Here is a 16353-nt window from a genome sequence, read left to right on the forward strand (position 1 = left end):
AGATGTTTAATGTACTGCTCACATTTGGTTCATATGTACAGCTTTGTCAAGAGACATCATCTCACCGACATTCTTTTATTGTGCTGTTCTAGAGCTCTGATAAGCTTCCGGCCTTTTTCACATGCAGCAGACATTTGTCTGATCAAAGGCAGATTAGATGGAGTGTGAGCATAGATCAGCGGGTAGGGCGTGGATGGAGTGCGCCTAGATCAGCTCCTAGACAGCGCTGTGGGGTGTCCTGGCCCAGCACCAGAGGTTGTGGGCTCTTGGAAAGTCACCGTAGATAGAGTGCACCTAGATCAGTACTGACAGCGAGAGTGGATGAGAGCACCATGCTACACTGTGGGGTGTCTTGGCCCAGCAGCAGAGAGATAGGTGGGATGTAATTAAGAGAGAAGAAAATATATCGTTTCATCATCGTCCACAATTCACTCCAAGGACGGGTTCCAAATGACACCCTATTCCCTATATAGTGCACTACTTTTGACCAGGGCCCATAGGGAAAGACACAATAATTATTGTGTTTTCCTAGAAAGATACAATCATTCTTAAAAAGTGGCATAGTCTGTCTCTGAAATGCCACTGAACTTGTGTTGATTTGCCTTGAATCACATGTATCCCTTCAGCAAGCCCAGTCCAGCGGTATGGACGATGGCCTGGCCAGACAAGACTGCCAGCAGCACCAAGTAACAAAATCTACAATCAATTACAGCTGGATACTGTAGATGGCACTGTGTGTGTCTGACAGCACCAAGGGGACATAGTGATAAAATCAGCGTTGTGGAGAACGTGAACGGAATCAGACATTAAAATAAAATTCAACGATATCATTTTTTTTTTTAACTAAGTAGGAAATCAACCAAACGTATTGAATTGATTAGAAAATGCATTCATTTGCCCAAGATTTTCACAAGACATGAACAAAATGCATCAGTGATTCCTATTTTCCTTCAACTTTCTGAAGATGCAACGGCACAGGAATGCCCGTGTCTGTGTGTGCGCATTTGTCTACCACTTTGTGTAGCTGTTAGCGATGATGCTAATGTGTTGACAACCGTCTTCTGGTAGATGGAAAGGCTTTCCCAAAAGCCTTCTCAATTAAATGTTAACTACAAAGTAGCCCATGCATGTTTTGCTCTAGGAAGCCGACAGGCCTCACAAGACTCACAAGTACTAGTTGAAAAAAGATATGGAAGTATATATGGAGACTGTTTAGTGACAAAAATAAGGGGTTAAATATATATAAAACGAAATGTTTCCTGATATAGGACAGACACTTCCTTTAGATTTTTTTGTGGGGACTCTATTCCATGTAGTGAATCTGTTATTCAATGCGTTTGTATGGGCTAATAACAGTAAGGCCAAATAAATGTTTTCATCAAATCTTTTTTTATATACTTCAAGAGGTCTTAAAATTCAAAATTAAATAGAAACATTATCCCTGGAATGACCCTTCTTAAAATAATTTCTTATAGTTTAGTAGTAAACCCCCCTCCCTGCTTAGACAGGGCTTCGACTCTTATGGGTTAAAAAAGTGGGATTTTTGAGAGCAAAAACCTGAAAAAAATTGAAATAACGGAAACCTTGAAAAACTAAATAAAAAAAACAACTGAGTTTGGTGGAAAAATGAACAGAATCAGGCAAAAAATCTAACAGATTTTATAGGGCACTAGATTAGTAACACAGCATGGGGGAAATGGAAACACTCAGAGGGTTTTAACATTTCAGTCAATTTCTGCTCTTTTCCCCCCTCATCCTGTAAAATCCAATACTGTTCAGAGCAATGAATTGGGCCTGTATTGAACCAATATTGAAACAATGTCTATCATCTCATGAGTCACCAAGTAGGCTAATGTGGATCAGCTGAATATAGTTCCAATGTTGCTTTTCTACTGGGAAAAGGCTATAGAAAATTGTGCTCGTGTCAAGCTTCCTAATCATAATCTTGCCCACTCCCTTGACTTCATGCGAGAACATTGTGCTGGTAGTCAATTAACGTGAGATTTAAATAAACATGTACTTTCCTCTTTACCTCTTTTATGAAGACAAAACAAATATTGTCTCAGCAACAGCATTGGCAGTGGAAACTGAAACACACACACACACACACACACACACACACACACACACACACACACACACACACACACACACACACACACACACACACACACGGTGTCAAGGTGTTGTCTTTGTAATGGACAGAGTGCAGAGTGGCCACCTCAGGGCACTTCCTGTGATGTCAACATGTTTACATTCCCTAACACTCTGTTCAGTTTGATCTGACAATCTATTGATCTCTCTCTCATGCTCTCTCTTTCTACCTCTCTCTCCCTCTGTTCTTATGTGTGTTCTGCTCTGTCCTCTCCCTCTCTCACTTGCTCTACCGCGCTTTCTCTCTCCTCCCACTTTCCCTCCATCTCTTTGAGTCATACCCCCTCAGAGGTACTAAACACCTCTCTCACATCCTCACCACTCTGACAGCTCTCAAATACCACTTCCTACTGTAACCTCTACTCTCTACCTCCCAGCCCTGTAAGCCCTCCCAGGATCTGACAGCTCTCAAATATCACTTCCTACTGTAGCCTCTACTCTCTACTTCCCTACCCTCCCAGCCCTCTAAGCCCTCCCAGGATCAGCAGCTTCTGAGCTGGATCCCCACACGAGCCCCGACCCTGTCTCCCTAAACCTCCCTACAGCCAGAGAAGAGAAGTGGGCTGCTGCTACTGCAGCATGTGATCTACCTCCATTCCCTCCACACTTCTAATCTTGAAACCCCTGGTTGAAAGCGATGAATACCCCTGTGTGCATACATATACATATAGACCAATTAGCACGCTCTAGTGATCTAATCTGTGCCTCACAGCTCCTTTAACGCAACACAAACACACTGCACCATAACACAACACACTGCACCATAACGCAACACACTGCACCATAACACAACACACTGCACCATAACGCAACACACTGCACCATAACACAACACACTGCACCATAACACAACGCACTGCACCATAACACAACGCACTGCACTATAACACAACACACTGTACCATAACACAACACACTGCACCATAACACAACACACTGCACCATAACACAACACACTGCACCATAACACAACACACTGCACCATAACACAACACACTGCACCATAACACAACGCACTGCACCATAACGCAACGCACTGCACCATAACGCAACGCACTGCACCATAACGCAACGCACTGCACCATAACACAACACACTGCACCATAACACAACGCACTGCAGCCATAACACAACGCACTGCAGCCATAACACAACGCACTGCTGCCATAACACAACACAACGCACTGCACCATAACACAACGCACTGCACCATAACACAACGCACTGCACCATAACACAACGCACTGCACCATAACGCAACGCACTGCATCATAACGCAACGCACTGCACCATAACGCAACGCACTGCAGCCATAACACAACGCACTGCAGCCATAACACAACGCACTGCTGCCATAACACAACACAACGCACCATAACACAACGCACTGCACTATAACACAACACACTGTACCATAACACACTGCACCATAACACAACACACTGCACCATAACACAACACACTGTACCATAACACAACACACTGCACCATAACACAACACACTGCACCATAACGCAACGCACTGCACCATAACGCAACGCACTGCACCATAACGCAACGCACTGCACCATAATGCAACGCACTGCACCATAATGCAACACACTGCACCATAACACAACACACTGCAGCCATAACACAACGCACTGCAGCCATAACACACGCACTGCGCCATAACACACACACTGCGCCATAACACACGCACTGCGCCATAACACACGCACTGCAGCCATAACACACGCACTGCGCCATAACACAACACACTGCGCCATAACACACGCACTGCAGCCATAACACGCGCACTGCGCCATAACACAACACACTGCGCCATAACACACGCACTGCGCCATAACACAACACACTGCGCCATAACACACGCACTGCGCCATAACACACGCACTGCGTCATAACACAACACACTGCGCCATAACACACGCACTGCGCCATAACACACGCACTGCGCCATAACACACGCACTGCGCCATAACACAACATGTTGGATGAGAGAAGACTGGAGAGAGGAGGATGGAAGAGAGGTGAAAGGGGATGAGATAAGAGGGAAGATATGAGGCAGTGGAAAGAAAAAGAAAGTGAGATAAACAGAGGGAGAGAGAAGAAGACTGAGGAGAGAAACTGAGAGCCAAACATATAGAGAATGAAACGGAGACTGAGAGAACACTAGAAATGAGGACAGTGCAGACTGCAGAGTTTTACACAGGCTAAAATCAGCAGTTGGATGCCAGGCCAAATGAGAGCTGCCCAGCAGGTAGTGTGATGCAGCAGGGCGGAACTGAATTTACTCAGAAGCAGAGAGGCACAGCAGAACTCACTTTATCTTCCTCCCTCTGTCATCGCAGAGGGCAATAGCTTCTGTAAAAAAACATCCCCCATTTTTACCCTTTCATGATGAGTGGTTGTAGACTCAAGTGGTAAGAGTGTGATGCTGGCAACCCCATGGTTGTGGGTTCAATTCCTGCAGGGAACAGATACGCATACTGATACTGAAGTCAGTCACTGAGTAATGTCAGGAGTGAAGGTGTTCATATAGCCTTTCCCTATGAGATTAGTGTTGCTCTGATACGATACGGATATTTGCTCCTTCCTCGTCTACACATGGTATTGTGTATGGATAGTCATGCATGCATAGATAGTCATCTGAGGTGCATGTCCCACTACCTTCTGTTTTGCTTTTGTGATCCACCCCATCCCCAGTGTTTTCTTTGGGACAACTGAACAGGATACAGCATGTGACAGCTGACGTTGACTTAGAAATACCCGTCATTCACAGACAAGCATGTGCACATGACCACATCCACACATACAGACTGAGTCTCGTCCCAGTGATATGAGGGATTATACTGTCAGTCAGGGTGAATACACAGCAGGGGGGGAGCTGTCTGCCATTTCAGATACTGAGACAGCCCAAGTTAAGCAGACATGCCACGGAACTTTGGCGACTACTAAGTATTTTTTAAACCTCCCGTTTTGGGCTGGATGTGTCAATGTGTAGTTCATACATGCATAATCTATGATCTGAATTCATGTCTTACCTCAATTAGCAACGGTTGAAAGCAACTGTAATCTGTGTGGCTCCATTTTCCCTCAATTTTCCCCCACGTTAGCCAGCCCCCGAACAATTTGAGTTCTAGCCAATGACGCTTTAGCCCCTCGCCATTTCATTGACCGCTAGCAAGATGCACACACAGCAGAGCGAGAGAGAAAGCAATGATCTGGTGCATATATCTGCACATATAGTATGTGACGTAGTTCGTAATTTTTACTATATCCCACTTTTAACAGACGTATGATTGTGATACGACTGGATATTTGTCAATTGGGTTTGAGGTCTTTTGTGTTAGCTACATGCATGCAGTAAGAAAAAGTACAAAATGTATCCACTCACTAACTGTAAGTCTCTCTGGATAAGAGCGTCTGCTAAAGGACTAACATGTAAATGCATATGCATCCTTGAGGATTGGCAGGCATTTGCATAACAGAATGATTTGGGATATCGTGACCTTCTTTCAGCCTTTTGACATTGACTAGTTGCCACAAACTGCAATTAGACTTCAAAGTCACCTTGCTACGCTGTGCAGTTTAGAAAACGAGTTCCACCTCGACACACACTGTTAAATAATGCAAGAGCTTCATCATCAATAACAGGAACATCGGAGGCATCCGATTAATGGTCGGCCTGGAAACTCTGACACACACACTCTTCCCACTGGGCACAGACTTACAGTTTTCCACAATTGTTTACACACATTTGCTGAATCTTTGGGACATTTTCCCAGAACTCTAAACCACAAACCTCTACAAATCTCTAGCAAAAGCTTCTCTCTTTCCAAAATGTTATTTTTTTGCATCAAAATGAAGCACACATGCATCATATGAAGAGATCTTTCTACCAACCAACAACTCACTGATGTGCTCAACACAAAACACTACTATGAATATCCCATCAGTAGGTTTATGATGTGCTCAACACAAAACACTACTATGAATATCCCATCAGTAGGTTTATGATGTGCTCAACACAAAACACTACTATGAATATCCCATCAGTAGGTTTATGATGTGCTCAACACAAAACACTACTATGAATATCCCATCAGTAGGTTTATGCATTTTCAGTGTTACACTGTAGCCGGTTGTAAAAGACTGTTACAGTAATGTATACCTACTGAAATATACATAAATATACACACAAATGCAACACAGTAACAAAAACATTGTCATTTATTTCCAAAATGCAGTATTTTTAACACTTGTGTTTTGTATGTAACACTTTCCATACCCAACAGGAGAAAACTAGGAAAAACATTCAGTAAGATAAAGGGTTTTCTGTACAAAAAAAATGAAAGCGGCTCATTCTTTCAAAACTCTAAACCCATAATGACAAAAACACATGCAAAATGTAAGAAAAAAGACATTAGGCTGCATCCTGCCTCCTATTTTGGTCTGGCCACAGCACCTCATCTACATCACAAGCCATGTTCTCCCTGGCTAAACAGCGGGGAAAGAATCTTCTGGAGTGACGGATCCAGCCGCTGAAAGCCCCCACATCAACTTCACCACATGCATCCTCCATTGCCTGGAGAAGAGGCATGCGTGCTAGGGGATGGCGGTCATACACCTTCCATCGCCATGCCGAAAAAAATTTGGGTTTAGGAATGGGGAATATGGTGGGAGGTATAGAACAATGAATTGTGGGTGGTCGATGACCAGTTGCAGACCAGAGCAGCCCGGTGGAAACTCACGTTGTCCCAGATGACAACATACCTTGGCTGCTCTGGTCCACCCCACTGCTCGGCTAGAATGAGGATGCCATGTAGTGTGTCCAGGAATGTGATGAGAAGGGCGGTGTTGTAGGGACCAAGGTTGGCATGGTGATGGAGGACACCTTGTTGGCTAACGGCTGCGCACATGGTGATATTCCCTCCACGCTGTCCAGGGACATTCACAATGGCCAATAATGTTCCATCCCAATCCCCTTCTTTTGGCTAGGTTGAAGCCAGCCTCATCGATGTAAATATAAGCGTGCTGAATTGCAGCGACATCCAGCCCAAGACTCTCTGAAACAGACAACATGTGACATAGACCGAGAGCAGTCAATATGGTAAGGCACAATACACTGGATTACAGAACTGTAATGTGTCTATACAGTGCTGATATGATAGTAAATTCACAGTATAGTACTTATTTGGGACATATTCATAGCGCTGTTCTGTAACGGGTGTCGTAAGGATTCGACCAAGGCGCAGTGGGTTGAGTGCTCATTTTAACTTTTATTGAACACTTAACAACAAAACGAACGAACGCACAGTATTGCAGGCTAAACACAGCTATGCAAAAACAACTTCCCACAAAAGACAGGTGAAAAAAGGGCTACCTAAGTATGACTCCCAATCAGCAACAACGATGTACAGCTGTTCCTGATTGAGAGCCATACCAGGCTGACACAAAGAAATACACAACATAGAACCATACCCAACAACCCCGATAACACAAAACAAACACACCCCTGCCACGCCCTGACCAAACTACAATAACCCTTTATACTGGTCAGGACGTGACAGTACCCCTCCCCAAAGGTGCAGACCCCGGATGCACCTGAAAAAAAACTAGCAAAACAATAACCCACAACAAAAAAATCCCAAAACTACAGGGAAGGGAAGGGAGGGTGGCCACCGTCACCGACGGTTCTTCTGCAACATCCCCCCTTCCCAATACTCCCCTTTATGGAGGTGGCTCAGGAGCGGGACGCAGACCCCGCTCCACCACTGGCTCACCCCACTTCAGTGTTGCCTCTAGAGCGAGGTCCCTCTCCGTCGACCCCAGACTGGGGACCCTCGCAACGGGCAACTCTGGCTGCGTCGGACTGGAGGGCGACTCTGGCTGCGTCGGACTGGAGGGCGACTCTGGCTGCGTCGGACTGGAGGGCGACTCTGGCTGCGTCGGACTGGAGGGCGACTCTGGCTGCGTCGGACTGGAGGGCGACTCTGGCTGCGTCGGACTGGAGGGCGACTCTGGCTGCGTCGGACTGGAAGGCGACTCTGGCTGCGTCGGACTGTGGGCCATCTCTCTCGGTTCCGGACTGTGGGCCGTCTCTCTCGGTTCCGGACTGTGGGCCGTCTCTCTACGGGGCACTGTCGCCGGAAGCTCTGGACGGGGCACTGTCGCCGGAAGCTCTGGACGGGGCACTGTCGCCGGACGCTCTGGACGGGGCACTGTCGCCGGACGCTCTGGACGGGGCACTGTCGCCGGACGCTCTGGACGGGGCACTGTCGCCGGACGCTCTGGACGGGGCACTGTCGCCGGACGCTCTGGACGAGGCACTGTTGCCGGAAGCTCTACACGGGGACTGCGCACTGAAGACCTGATGCGTGAGGCTGGCTTAGGAAGTGCCAGACTAGGGACACGCACCACAGGGCTAGTGCAAGGAGCAGGAGCAGGACGAGCTGGACTGGGCTGACGCACTGGAGGCCTGGTGCGTGGTGCTGGTAGTGGAGGTACCAGACTGGAGACACGCACCCCAAGGCTAGTGCGAGGTGTGGGCACAGGATACACTGGGCCGTGAAGGCGCACTGGCGGTCTCGAGCTCAGGACTGGCACCACCCGTACTGGCTGGGTGCCCGCTTCCCCCCGGCAAATGCGGAACGCTGGCACCGAGCACACCGGCCTGTGGATGCTTGGCCTCGACGCCGTGCGCATCACCCCACCCCAGCCCCGTCCAGAATTTCCTTCCAGGTCCACGACTCCCGATAGCTCCTCTCCAGCTCCTTACCCCGCTGCTTGGTCCGTTGGTGGTGGGAAGTTCTGTAACGGGTGTCGTAAGGATTCGACCAAGGCGCAGCGGGTTGAGTGCTCATTTGAACTTTTATTGAACACTTAACAACAAAACAAGAATACGAACAAATGCACAATATTGCCGGCTAAACACAGCTATGCAAAAACAACTTCCCACAAAAGACAGGTGAAAAAAGGGCTACCTAAGTATGACTCCCAATCAGCAACAACGATGTACAGCTGTTCCTGATTGACAGCCATACCAGGCTGACACAAAGAAATACACAACAAAGAAAAACATAGAAATACAAAAACATAGAACCATACCCAAAAACCCCGATAACACAAAACAAACACACCCCTGCCACGCCCTGACCAAACTACAATAACAAATAACCCCTTATACTGGTCAGGACGTGACATGTTCTTTAACCTTCTCTGAGTTTTGCTCAAATGGCACCCTGTAGACCTGTTTCATCTGGATTTGGTTGTGCTGTAATACACAGTCCCACCTGGTGAATGTCATTGAATATTGTGTTGCTTGCAATTATGTGGTTCTGGATTTCTCGTAGTCTAATGGTATTGTTTGCCACCACCATGTTCACAATAGCGGTCTCCTGTTCTGGTGTGAACAGCCGGTGTCTTCTACCTAACTCTCTGCCCAGCCTCCCTCATACTCAACCCATGCTTGAGCACATGGTCAACCAATGTGGCCCTGATCTCATCTGAGACAACTGTCCTTCCTCTTCTTCCTCCTCCTCATCCTCCTCCTCCTCCTCCTCTTCTTACTCTCACTCCTTCTCTAACTCTTGCTTCACCATTGACTTCCATTTTCCTCCAAAATAGGAGAGCTCATCTGTGGCCTTTTATAGTGCTAAAACTCTGATTTCTAAGTGAACAATTCAGCAACTAGTGTTTACACCTGTGGGGAGTGGGTGTTGCCAATTGGTGTATAGAGCTTGGCATTGTGATTGGCATTGCTTTCCAAAGGGACTAAAGAGATTTTAATTGTGAATGTTATGCCTAATGTCGAGAACTGTGTGTAGTGTTTTGCAAGAAGTGTGATTATAGAATTGAAAACTGAGTGTAAAGCAGGAATTGTGCTGCAATTTTGCAGACTTGGTTTAGTGATTTGGTACATGAGTTTCAGGTTTCGGTGATTTGTGTTTCAAGTTCCAATTTTAGTGTGTAAACAATTGGGAAATACTGTAAGTTCAACGTCTAGTTTTGATTTACATTTTAGTTCAGTTGTCAACTAATGTGAAATCAACCAAACATGTTTCCCTATCATTGGATTTAGGAGAAAAAATACGAAGTTCCCTTAGGTTGATGACTTTTTACAAATCCAATCTGTTTTCCACGTTGATTCAACGTGATCACATCAAATCTTTGGATTGAAATGACATTCAACTCTGTAGAGTTGAAAATGCGATGGGAACACATTGAACTGTAGATTATTCGGTACATGAAAACGTCAGCAAAAAGTACATTTTGTGTGCACTACCGTCATCACACCCTGATTTTATCTGCAACAAGTCAGTTTGGTGGAAACACACCACTGGTGGGGAAAATGTGCATAAAATATTTACCTCCATGAAAACAGGCCACTTTGGATGTAGAGAGAGGAGAGAGAGCAGAGCGATAAGAGAGAGAGAGCAGAGCGATAAGAGAGAGAGAGCAGAAGCGATAAGAGAGAGAGAGCAGAGCGATAAGAGAGAGAGAGCAGAGCGATAAGAGAGAGAGAGCAGAGCGATAAGAGAGAGAGAGCAGAGCGATAAGAGAGACAGAGCAGAGCGATAAGAGAGAGAGAGCAGAGCGATAAGAGAGAGAGAGCAGAGCGATAAGAGAGACGGCAGAGCGATAAGAGACGAGAGAGCAGAAGCGATAAGAGAGAGAGAGCAGAGCGATAAGAGAGAGAGAGCAGAGACCCCAGGATGCCTTTATGAGTGTGTCATGCTTTATTGTTTCCTCCAGAGAGCTTTTTGGCACCCCCTCTTCCAGTACAGTAAGTGTTTATGGTGATGTATATCCTACGGAGATACCATTGCTAAGGAGGCAGACCGTATATTTTCTCTAAATGGCTATTTACTGTTTTGAGAGCAAGCGATAGGCCTAGTCAGTATGCTTCATTTCTTTGGGGTTTGCTATAGAGAATATCACAACCAAACCCAATACAGGGACGATATCACAATGTAAATGTATGCTATCTATATGACCCTTTACCTCTATTGGTACTGGGGAAATGTGCCCTTTACCTCTATTGGGTACTGGGGAATGTGCCCTTTACCTCTATTGGTACTGGGGAAATATGACCTTTACCTCTATTGGTACTGGGGAAATATGCCCTTTACCTCTATTGGTACTGGGGAAATGTGCCCTTTACCTATATTGGTACTGGGGAAATATGCCCTTTACCTCTATTGGTACTGAGGAAATATGACTTTTACTTTTTTTCTGCTATGCATTCCATTTATGAGCATAAAACAATCTTATGTTTTGTTTTTTTGTTGTTATTGCATAATCAATTATATGTTAATTCACTGCTAGCTAAAGCTCGTTGCTATTCATTGTGTCTCTGTGGAGACCAAGAGACGCTGTATATTGAAGATGGTGATAAATGTTGATGAATACACCTCAGTATATCTGATGTTACACATTCTTATCCTCTAACTATCCCTCTCTTTTCTTCTTTTCCTCTGGCTCTCGTTCTACCAGGAAGTAGAGGTCAGTTTATTTCTTCATCTATATTCTACCCATCCCTTTTTTTTGTCTTTTTTGAATGCTTGTAACTCACTTTCATTGTGTCTCTGTCTCTCACTTTATTGCCATTTACACTCTCTCTACCCACCCACCCTGACCTCCCTCTCTCTGTCATATACATCTCTCTCCCTCTCTCTCTTTCATATACATCTCTCTCTCCCTCTCTCTCTCTCCCTCTCTCTCCCTCTCTCTCCTCTTTGTCCATTTTAATGAGAATGATTATGTTCTAATTAAGAATAAAAAGTAACTTATACAATTGAAAGACCGCTCCCCCTGATGCCATATGTTCCACAAACGGCGCTTCAGTCCTATATAGTGCACTACTTTTAACCAGAGCATATAGGGTAAGTAGTGCACTACATAGGGAATAGGGTGCAATTTGGACGCAACCAGTGACTCACTCACTCAGTTAATCATGATGCTTCTTTTGCTATGGGTTAACCTGGATCTCTCTGTCTCTGCAGGATGACTATGTGAGGACCTGGGATGAGAATCAGGGAGGCTCTAATGAAAGTAAGATCCCTCTCAGTTCTTTAACATACTGTATATTATACATCTATTGTACTGGTGTAGGATCTTCATTTGAGCCAGTTTGCTACAGCAGGAAAATAATCCTGCAGCAGCAGGAAATGTGGATTATAAACAGTGGACATTTTTGTAAGGGTTGGATACATTTTCTTAAAGGAAAATAAAGTCTGAAATTTCAAAGTGGAAATTACAAACTTCAGAAGCCTTTTAAACCTGGAATACACTTCAATTTTTACATTTGCTACATTGCAAAAAAAGGTATTCTGCAACAGGATGATCAGATTAAATCTGCTGTGCTGGCCATGTCATTTACTATGGACTTTACTTACGAAGATTCAGCACCCACCACTTTTGAGAAATACCTGAGAGTGATCATGTTATCCATTATATTTACCTCAATTTCATCGTGGTGAGTTGATCGATAAAACATTCTTAGAGAAAACAAAAACCGGAGCTCTTGACAGCTGACTAAATCAGTATAGGCTAGCTAGCCATCCATCTGAGGGACAGGTCGGCAAACATCGCAGGGATCAGTGCCATGCCTGGAATCAGGGGTTGCCGATCACTGGGTTTATCAGACACAATAATGTCCATTAGAATGAGAGTGCACCCAGACGTGCTTCAGCCCAGGTCGCATAAAAAGGGAACCAAAAGGCGCACAACTGAGGGTATCACACACTACACTGGTGTATTAGACAAGGCAAGCTACATGTTTGTTTACAATCCCATTTGTATTCTAGGTCAGATGCTGTACACACGTGGCCTCAGTGAAACGTCAAGTGATGTTAGAGATGTTAGCTCGCTGTAACAGCAGCCGTCTGACTGTTATCTTCTCCCTGAGGAGGTTCTGAGCTCTGCTGTCGACCAACTACCAATCAACATTGAGTAGCCTAGCCTGTCTTCTCTTCTCTGCTCTCCTCTTCTCTGTCTTTAATTGAGCCACAGGCCGATGGAGTCATGACATCCAGGCTGCATCCCAATGGAACCCTATTCCCTATAAAGGTGCAACTACCTTTGACCAGAGGCCTTACGGGCCCTGGTCAATTATAGTAAACTGTATATGAAAAATAGTTCCATTTGGACACAAGCTTGAAGTTGTGTCCATGACCATTGTGTCTTGATTTGCAGCTCAAATAAAGTGTGGGAATGGAATGGCTGAGTCCATTAGTACTGCTATATCTCTCCTAGCTTAATTAGCATGTAATTATGACTTCCTGTAGAGGTCTGGAGAGAGGGGGAGAGAGGGGATGAGGGGGAGGGAGAGATTATACTCTCTACTACTGTGTTTTCTGCTGGAGTCCATTTTGTGGCATTGTATTTATAAATTGTCAATAATTGAAATATCAAACAATGCTGTTGGAATTGTTGGAGCTCTCAACTTTAATAGAACTGATCTCCTCTCTCTCTCTCTCTCTCTCTCTCTCTCACACTACCCTCTGGACCGTACGCACTATCCTCTGTAGTGCCTTGCGGTCGGAGGCCGAGCATTTGCCATACCAAGCAGTAATGCAACCAGTCAGGATGCTTTCGATGGTGCAGCTGTAGATCCTTTGAGGATCTGAGGACCCATGCCAAATCTTTTCAGTCTCCTGAGGGGGAAATAGGTTTTGTCGTGCCCTCTTCACGACGTCTTGGTGTGCTTGGACCATATTAGTTTGTTGTGATGTGGACACCAAGGAACTTGAAGCTCTCAACCTGCTCCACTACAGCCCCGTCGATGAGAATGGGGCTTGATGGGGGCTTTGTCTTGATCACGTTGAGGGAGAGGTTGTTGTCCTGCCACCACAAGGCCAGGTCTCTGACCTCCTTCCTACAGGCTGTCTCGTTGTTGTCGGTGATCAGGCCTACCACTGTTGTCTCATCGGCAAACTTAATGATGGCGTTGGAGTCGTGCCTGGCCATGCAGTCATGAGTGAACAGGGAGTACAGGAGGGGACTGAGCACGCACCCCTGAGGGGCCCCTGTGTTGAGGATCAGCATGGCAGACGTGTTGTTACCTACCCTTACCACCTGGGGACGGCCCGTCAGGAAGTCCAGGATCCAGTAGCAGAGGGAGGTGTTTAGGTCCCAAGGTCCTTAGCTTATTGATGAGCTTTGAGGGCACTATGGTGTTGAACGCTGAGCTGTAGTCAATGAATAGCATTCTCACATAGTTCCTTTTGTCCAGGTGGGAAAGGGCAGTGTGGAGTGCAATAGAGATTGCATCATCTGTGGATCTGTTAGGACAGTATGCAAATAGGAGTGGGGTCTAGGGTTTCTGGATAATTGTTGTTGATGTGAGCCATGACAAGCCTTTCAAAGCACTTCATGTCTACAGACGTGAGTGCTACAGGTCGGTAGCCATTTAGGCAGGTTACCTTAGTGTTCTTGGCACAGGGACTATGATGGTCTGCTTAAAACATGTTGGTATTACAGACCTGAACAGGGAGAGGTTGAAAATATCAGTGAAGACCCTTGCCAGTTGGTTAGCGCATGCTCGCAGTACACGTCCTGGTAATCCGTCTGGCCCTGCGGCCTTGTGAATGTTGACCTGTTTAAAGGCGCTCCGACACATTCCAAGATGGCGTAGCAGTTCAGACATCTTTGTCTTTGTCTTGTCGTGTCCCGTGTATATATCTTTTTTACTCCTTCGTATATATTTCGTATATATTTTTTATATTCTAACCTCAGTTTTCAACAATACTCTCCTGCAACCTGTCTCACCCAATGTGGTATGGATCTGCTATTTTCTATACTTTAGAACCGGAACCCCCAACAGAAGCTAGCCAGCAAACTAGCTAGTAGTCAGCTAGCGGTCATCAGATAACCTTTAGCCCGGACAACTCCTGCCAGTCTACACAGCGAGATTCCACCCAGAACATATCTACTTCTTTCTCTCCATATCTCCGGATTCCTACCCGCAAGCTCTGAACCTTTACACCTGGATCATCGCAGCTAGCTAGCTGCTATCCGAGTGGGTACCCCCTGGCTAACGTCTCTGTTCCAGAGCAAGCACCAGTGAGCCTGGAACTAGCCTCGTGCTAGGCCCATCTCCCGACTAGCTGAAGAGGTCCATCAGCCACTCCTTGGACTACAATACATATTTTGCCAATTGGCCTGGACCCCCTTTACTGCCGACATGGAGCCCTGCCGATTCCACCACGACTGGTCTACCGACGTAATCCGCCCGAGGGGTTTCAACAGGCTCCTCCATCGCGACGTCCCCTGAAGGCCCATCTGCTAGCCACGGCCCGCTAGCTTTCTAGAGCATATCGGACTGTTAGCTGAAGAGGACCATCAGCCAATTTCTTGGGCTACAATACCTATTTTACCAACTGGCCTGGACCCTTTTACTACCTACACGGAGCCCTGCCAATCCAACATGACTGGTCTGCTGGCGTAACTGTCCGAGGGAGCTACAACAAACTTCTTCCGTCGCGACGTCCCCCTAAGGACCTTCTGCTAGCCCTGGCCCGCTATCTGTCTGAATCGCCGTGTCTCCAAGCTCGCCTAGTTTCCCACTGATCCCTATGATCACTCGGCAATGCATGCCTCTCCCTAATGTCAATATGTCTTGTCCATTGCTGTTTTGGTTAGTGATTATTGTCTTATTTCACTGTAGATCCTCCATCCCTGCACAATATGCCTTAGCTAGCCCTTTTGTTTCACCTCCCACACATGCGGTGACCTCACCTGGTCTAAATGATATTTCTCGAGACAAAACCCTCTCCATCGTCACTCAATGCCTAGGTTTACCTCCACTGTATCACATCCTAACCATACCCTTGTCTGTACATTAGCCTTGAATCTATTCTTCCGCGCCCAGAAACCTGCTCCTTTTACTCTCTGTTCCAAACGCACTAGACGACCAGTTCTTATAGCCTTTAGCCGTACCCTTATCCTACTCCTCCTCTGTTCCTCTGGTGTTGTAGAGGCTAATCCAGGCCCTGCAGCACCTAGCTACACTCCCATTCCCCAGGCGCTCTCATTTGTTGACTTCTGTAACCGTAAAATCCTTGGTTTCATGCATGTTAACATTAGAAGCCTCCTCCCTAAGTTTGTTTTACTCACTGCTTTAGCACACTCTGCCAACCCGGATGTCCTAGCCGTGTCTGAATCCTGGTTTAGGAAGGCCACCAAAAATCC

General features: G+C 46.1%; 1 protein-coding gene across 2 annotated transcripts in view; it reads left to right on the plus strand.

The window, feature by feature from the left end:
• LOC115193607 (testican-2) overlaps positions 1-16353 on the plus strand; it is a 104204-nt gene that overhangs the window by 20113 nt on the left and 67738 nt on the right. The window contains exons 2-3 of one of the 2 annotated variants that reach the window (XM_029752422.1): positions 11656-11664; positions 12165-12213. In XM_029752422.1, coding sequence (XP_029608282.1) covers positions 11656-11664; positions 12165-12213 — 58 coding nt within the window. The remainder of the gene's footprint in view (positions 1-11655; positions 11665-12164; positions 12214-16353) is intronic. The other variant, XM_029752423.1, reaches the window with a different exon arrangement.

The sequence above is a fragment of the Salmo trutta genome, chromosome 5, assembly GCF_901001165.1.
Source record: "Salmo trutta chromosome 5, fSalTru1.1, whole genome shotgun sequence".
In the NCBI taxonomy this organism is placed as follows: Eukaryota; Metazoa; Chordata; class Actinopteri; order Salmoniformes; family Salmonidae; genus Salmo; species Salmo trutta.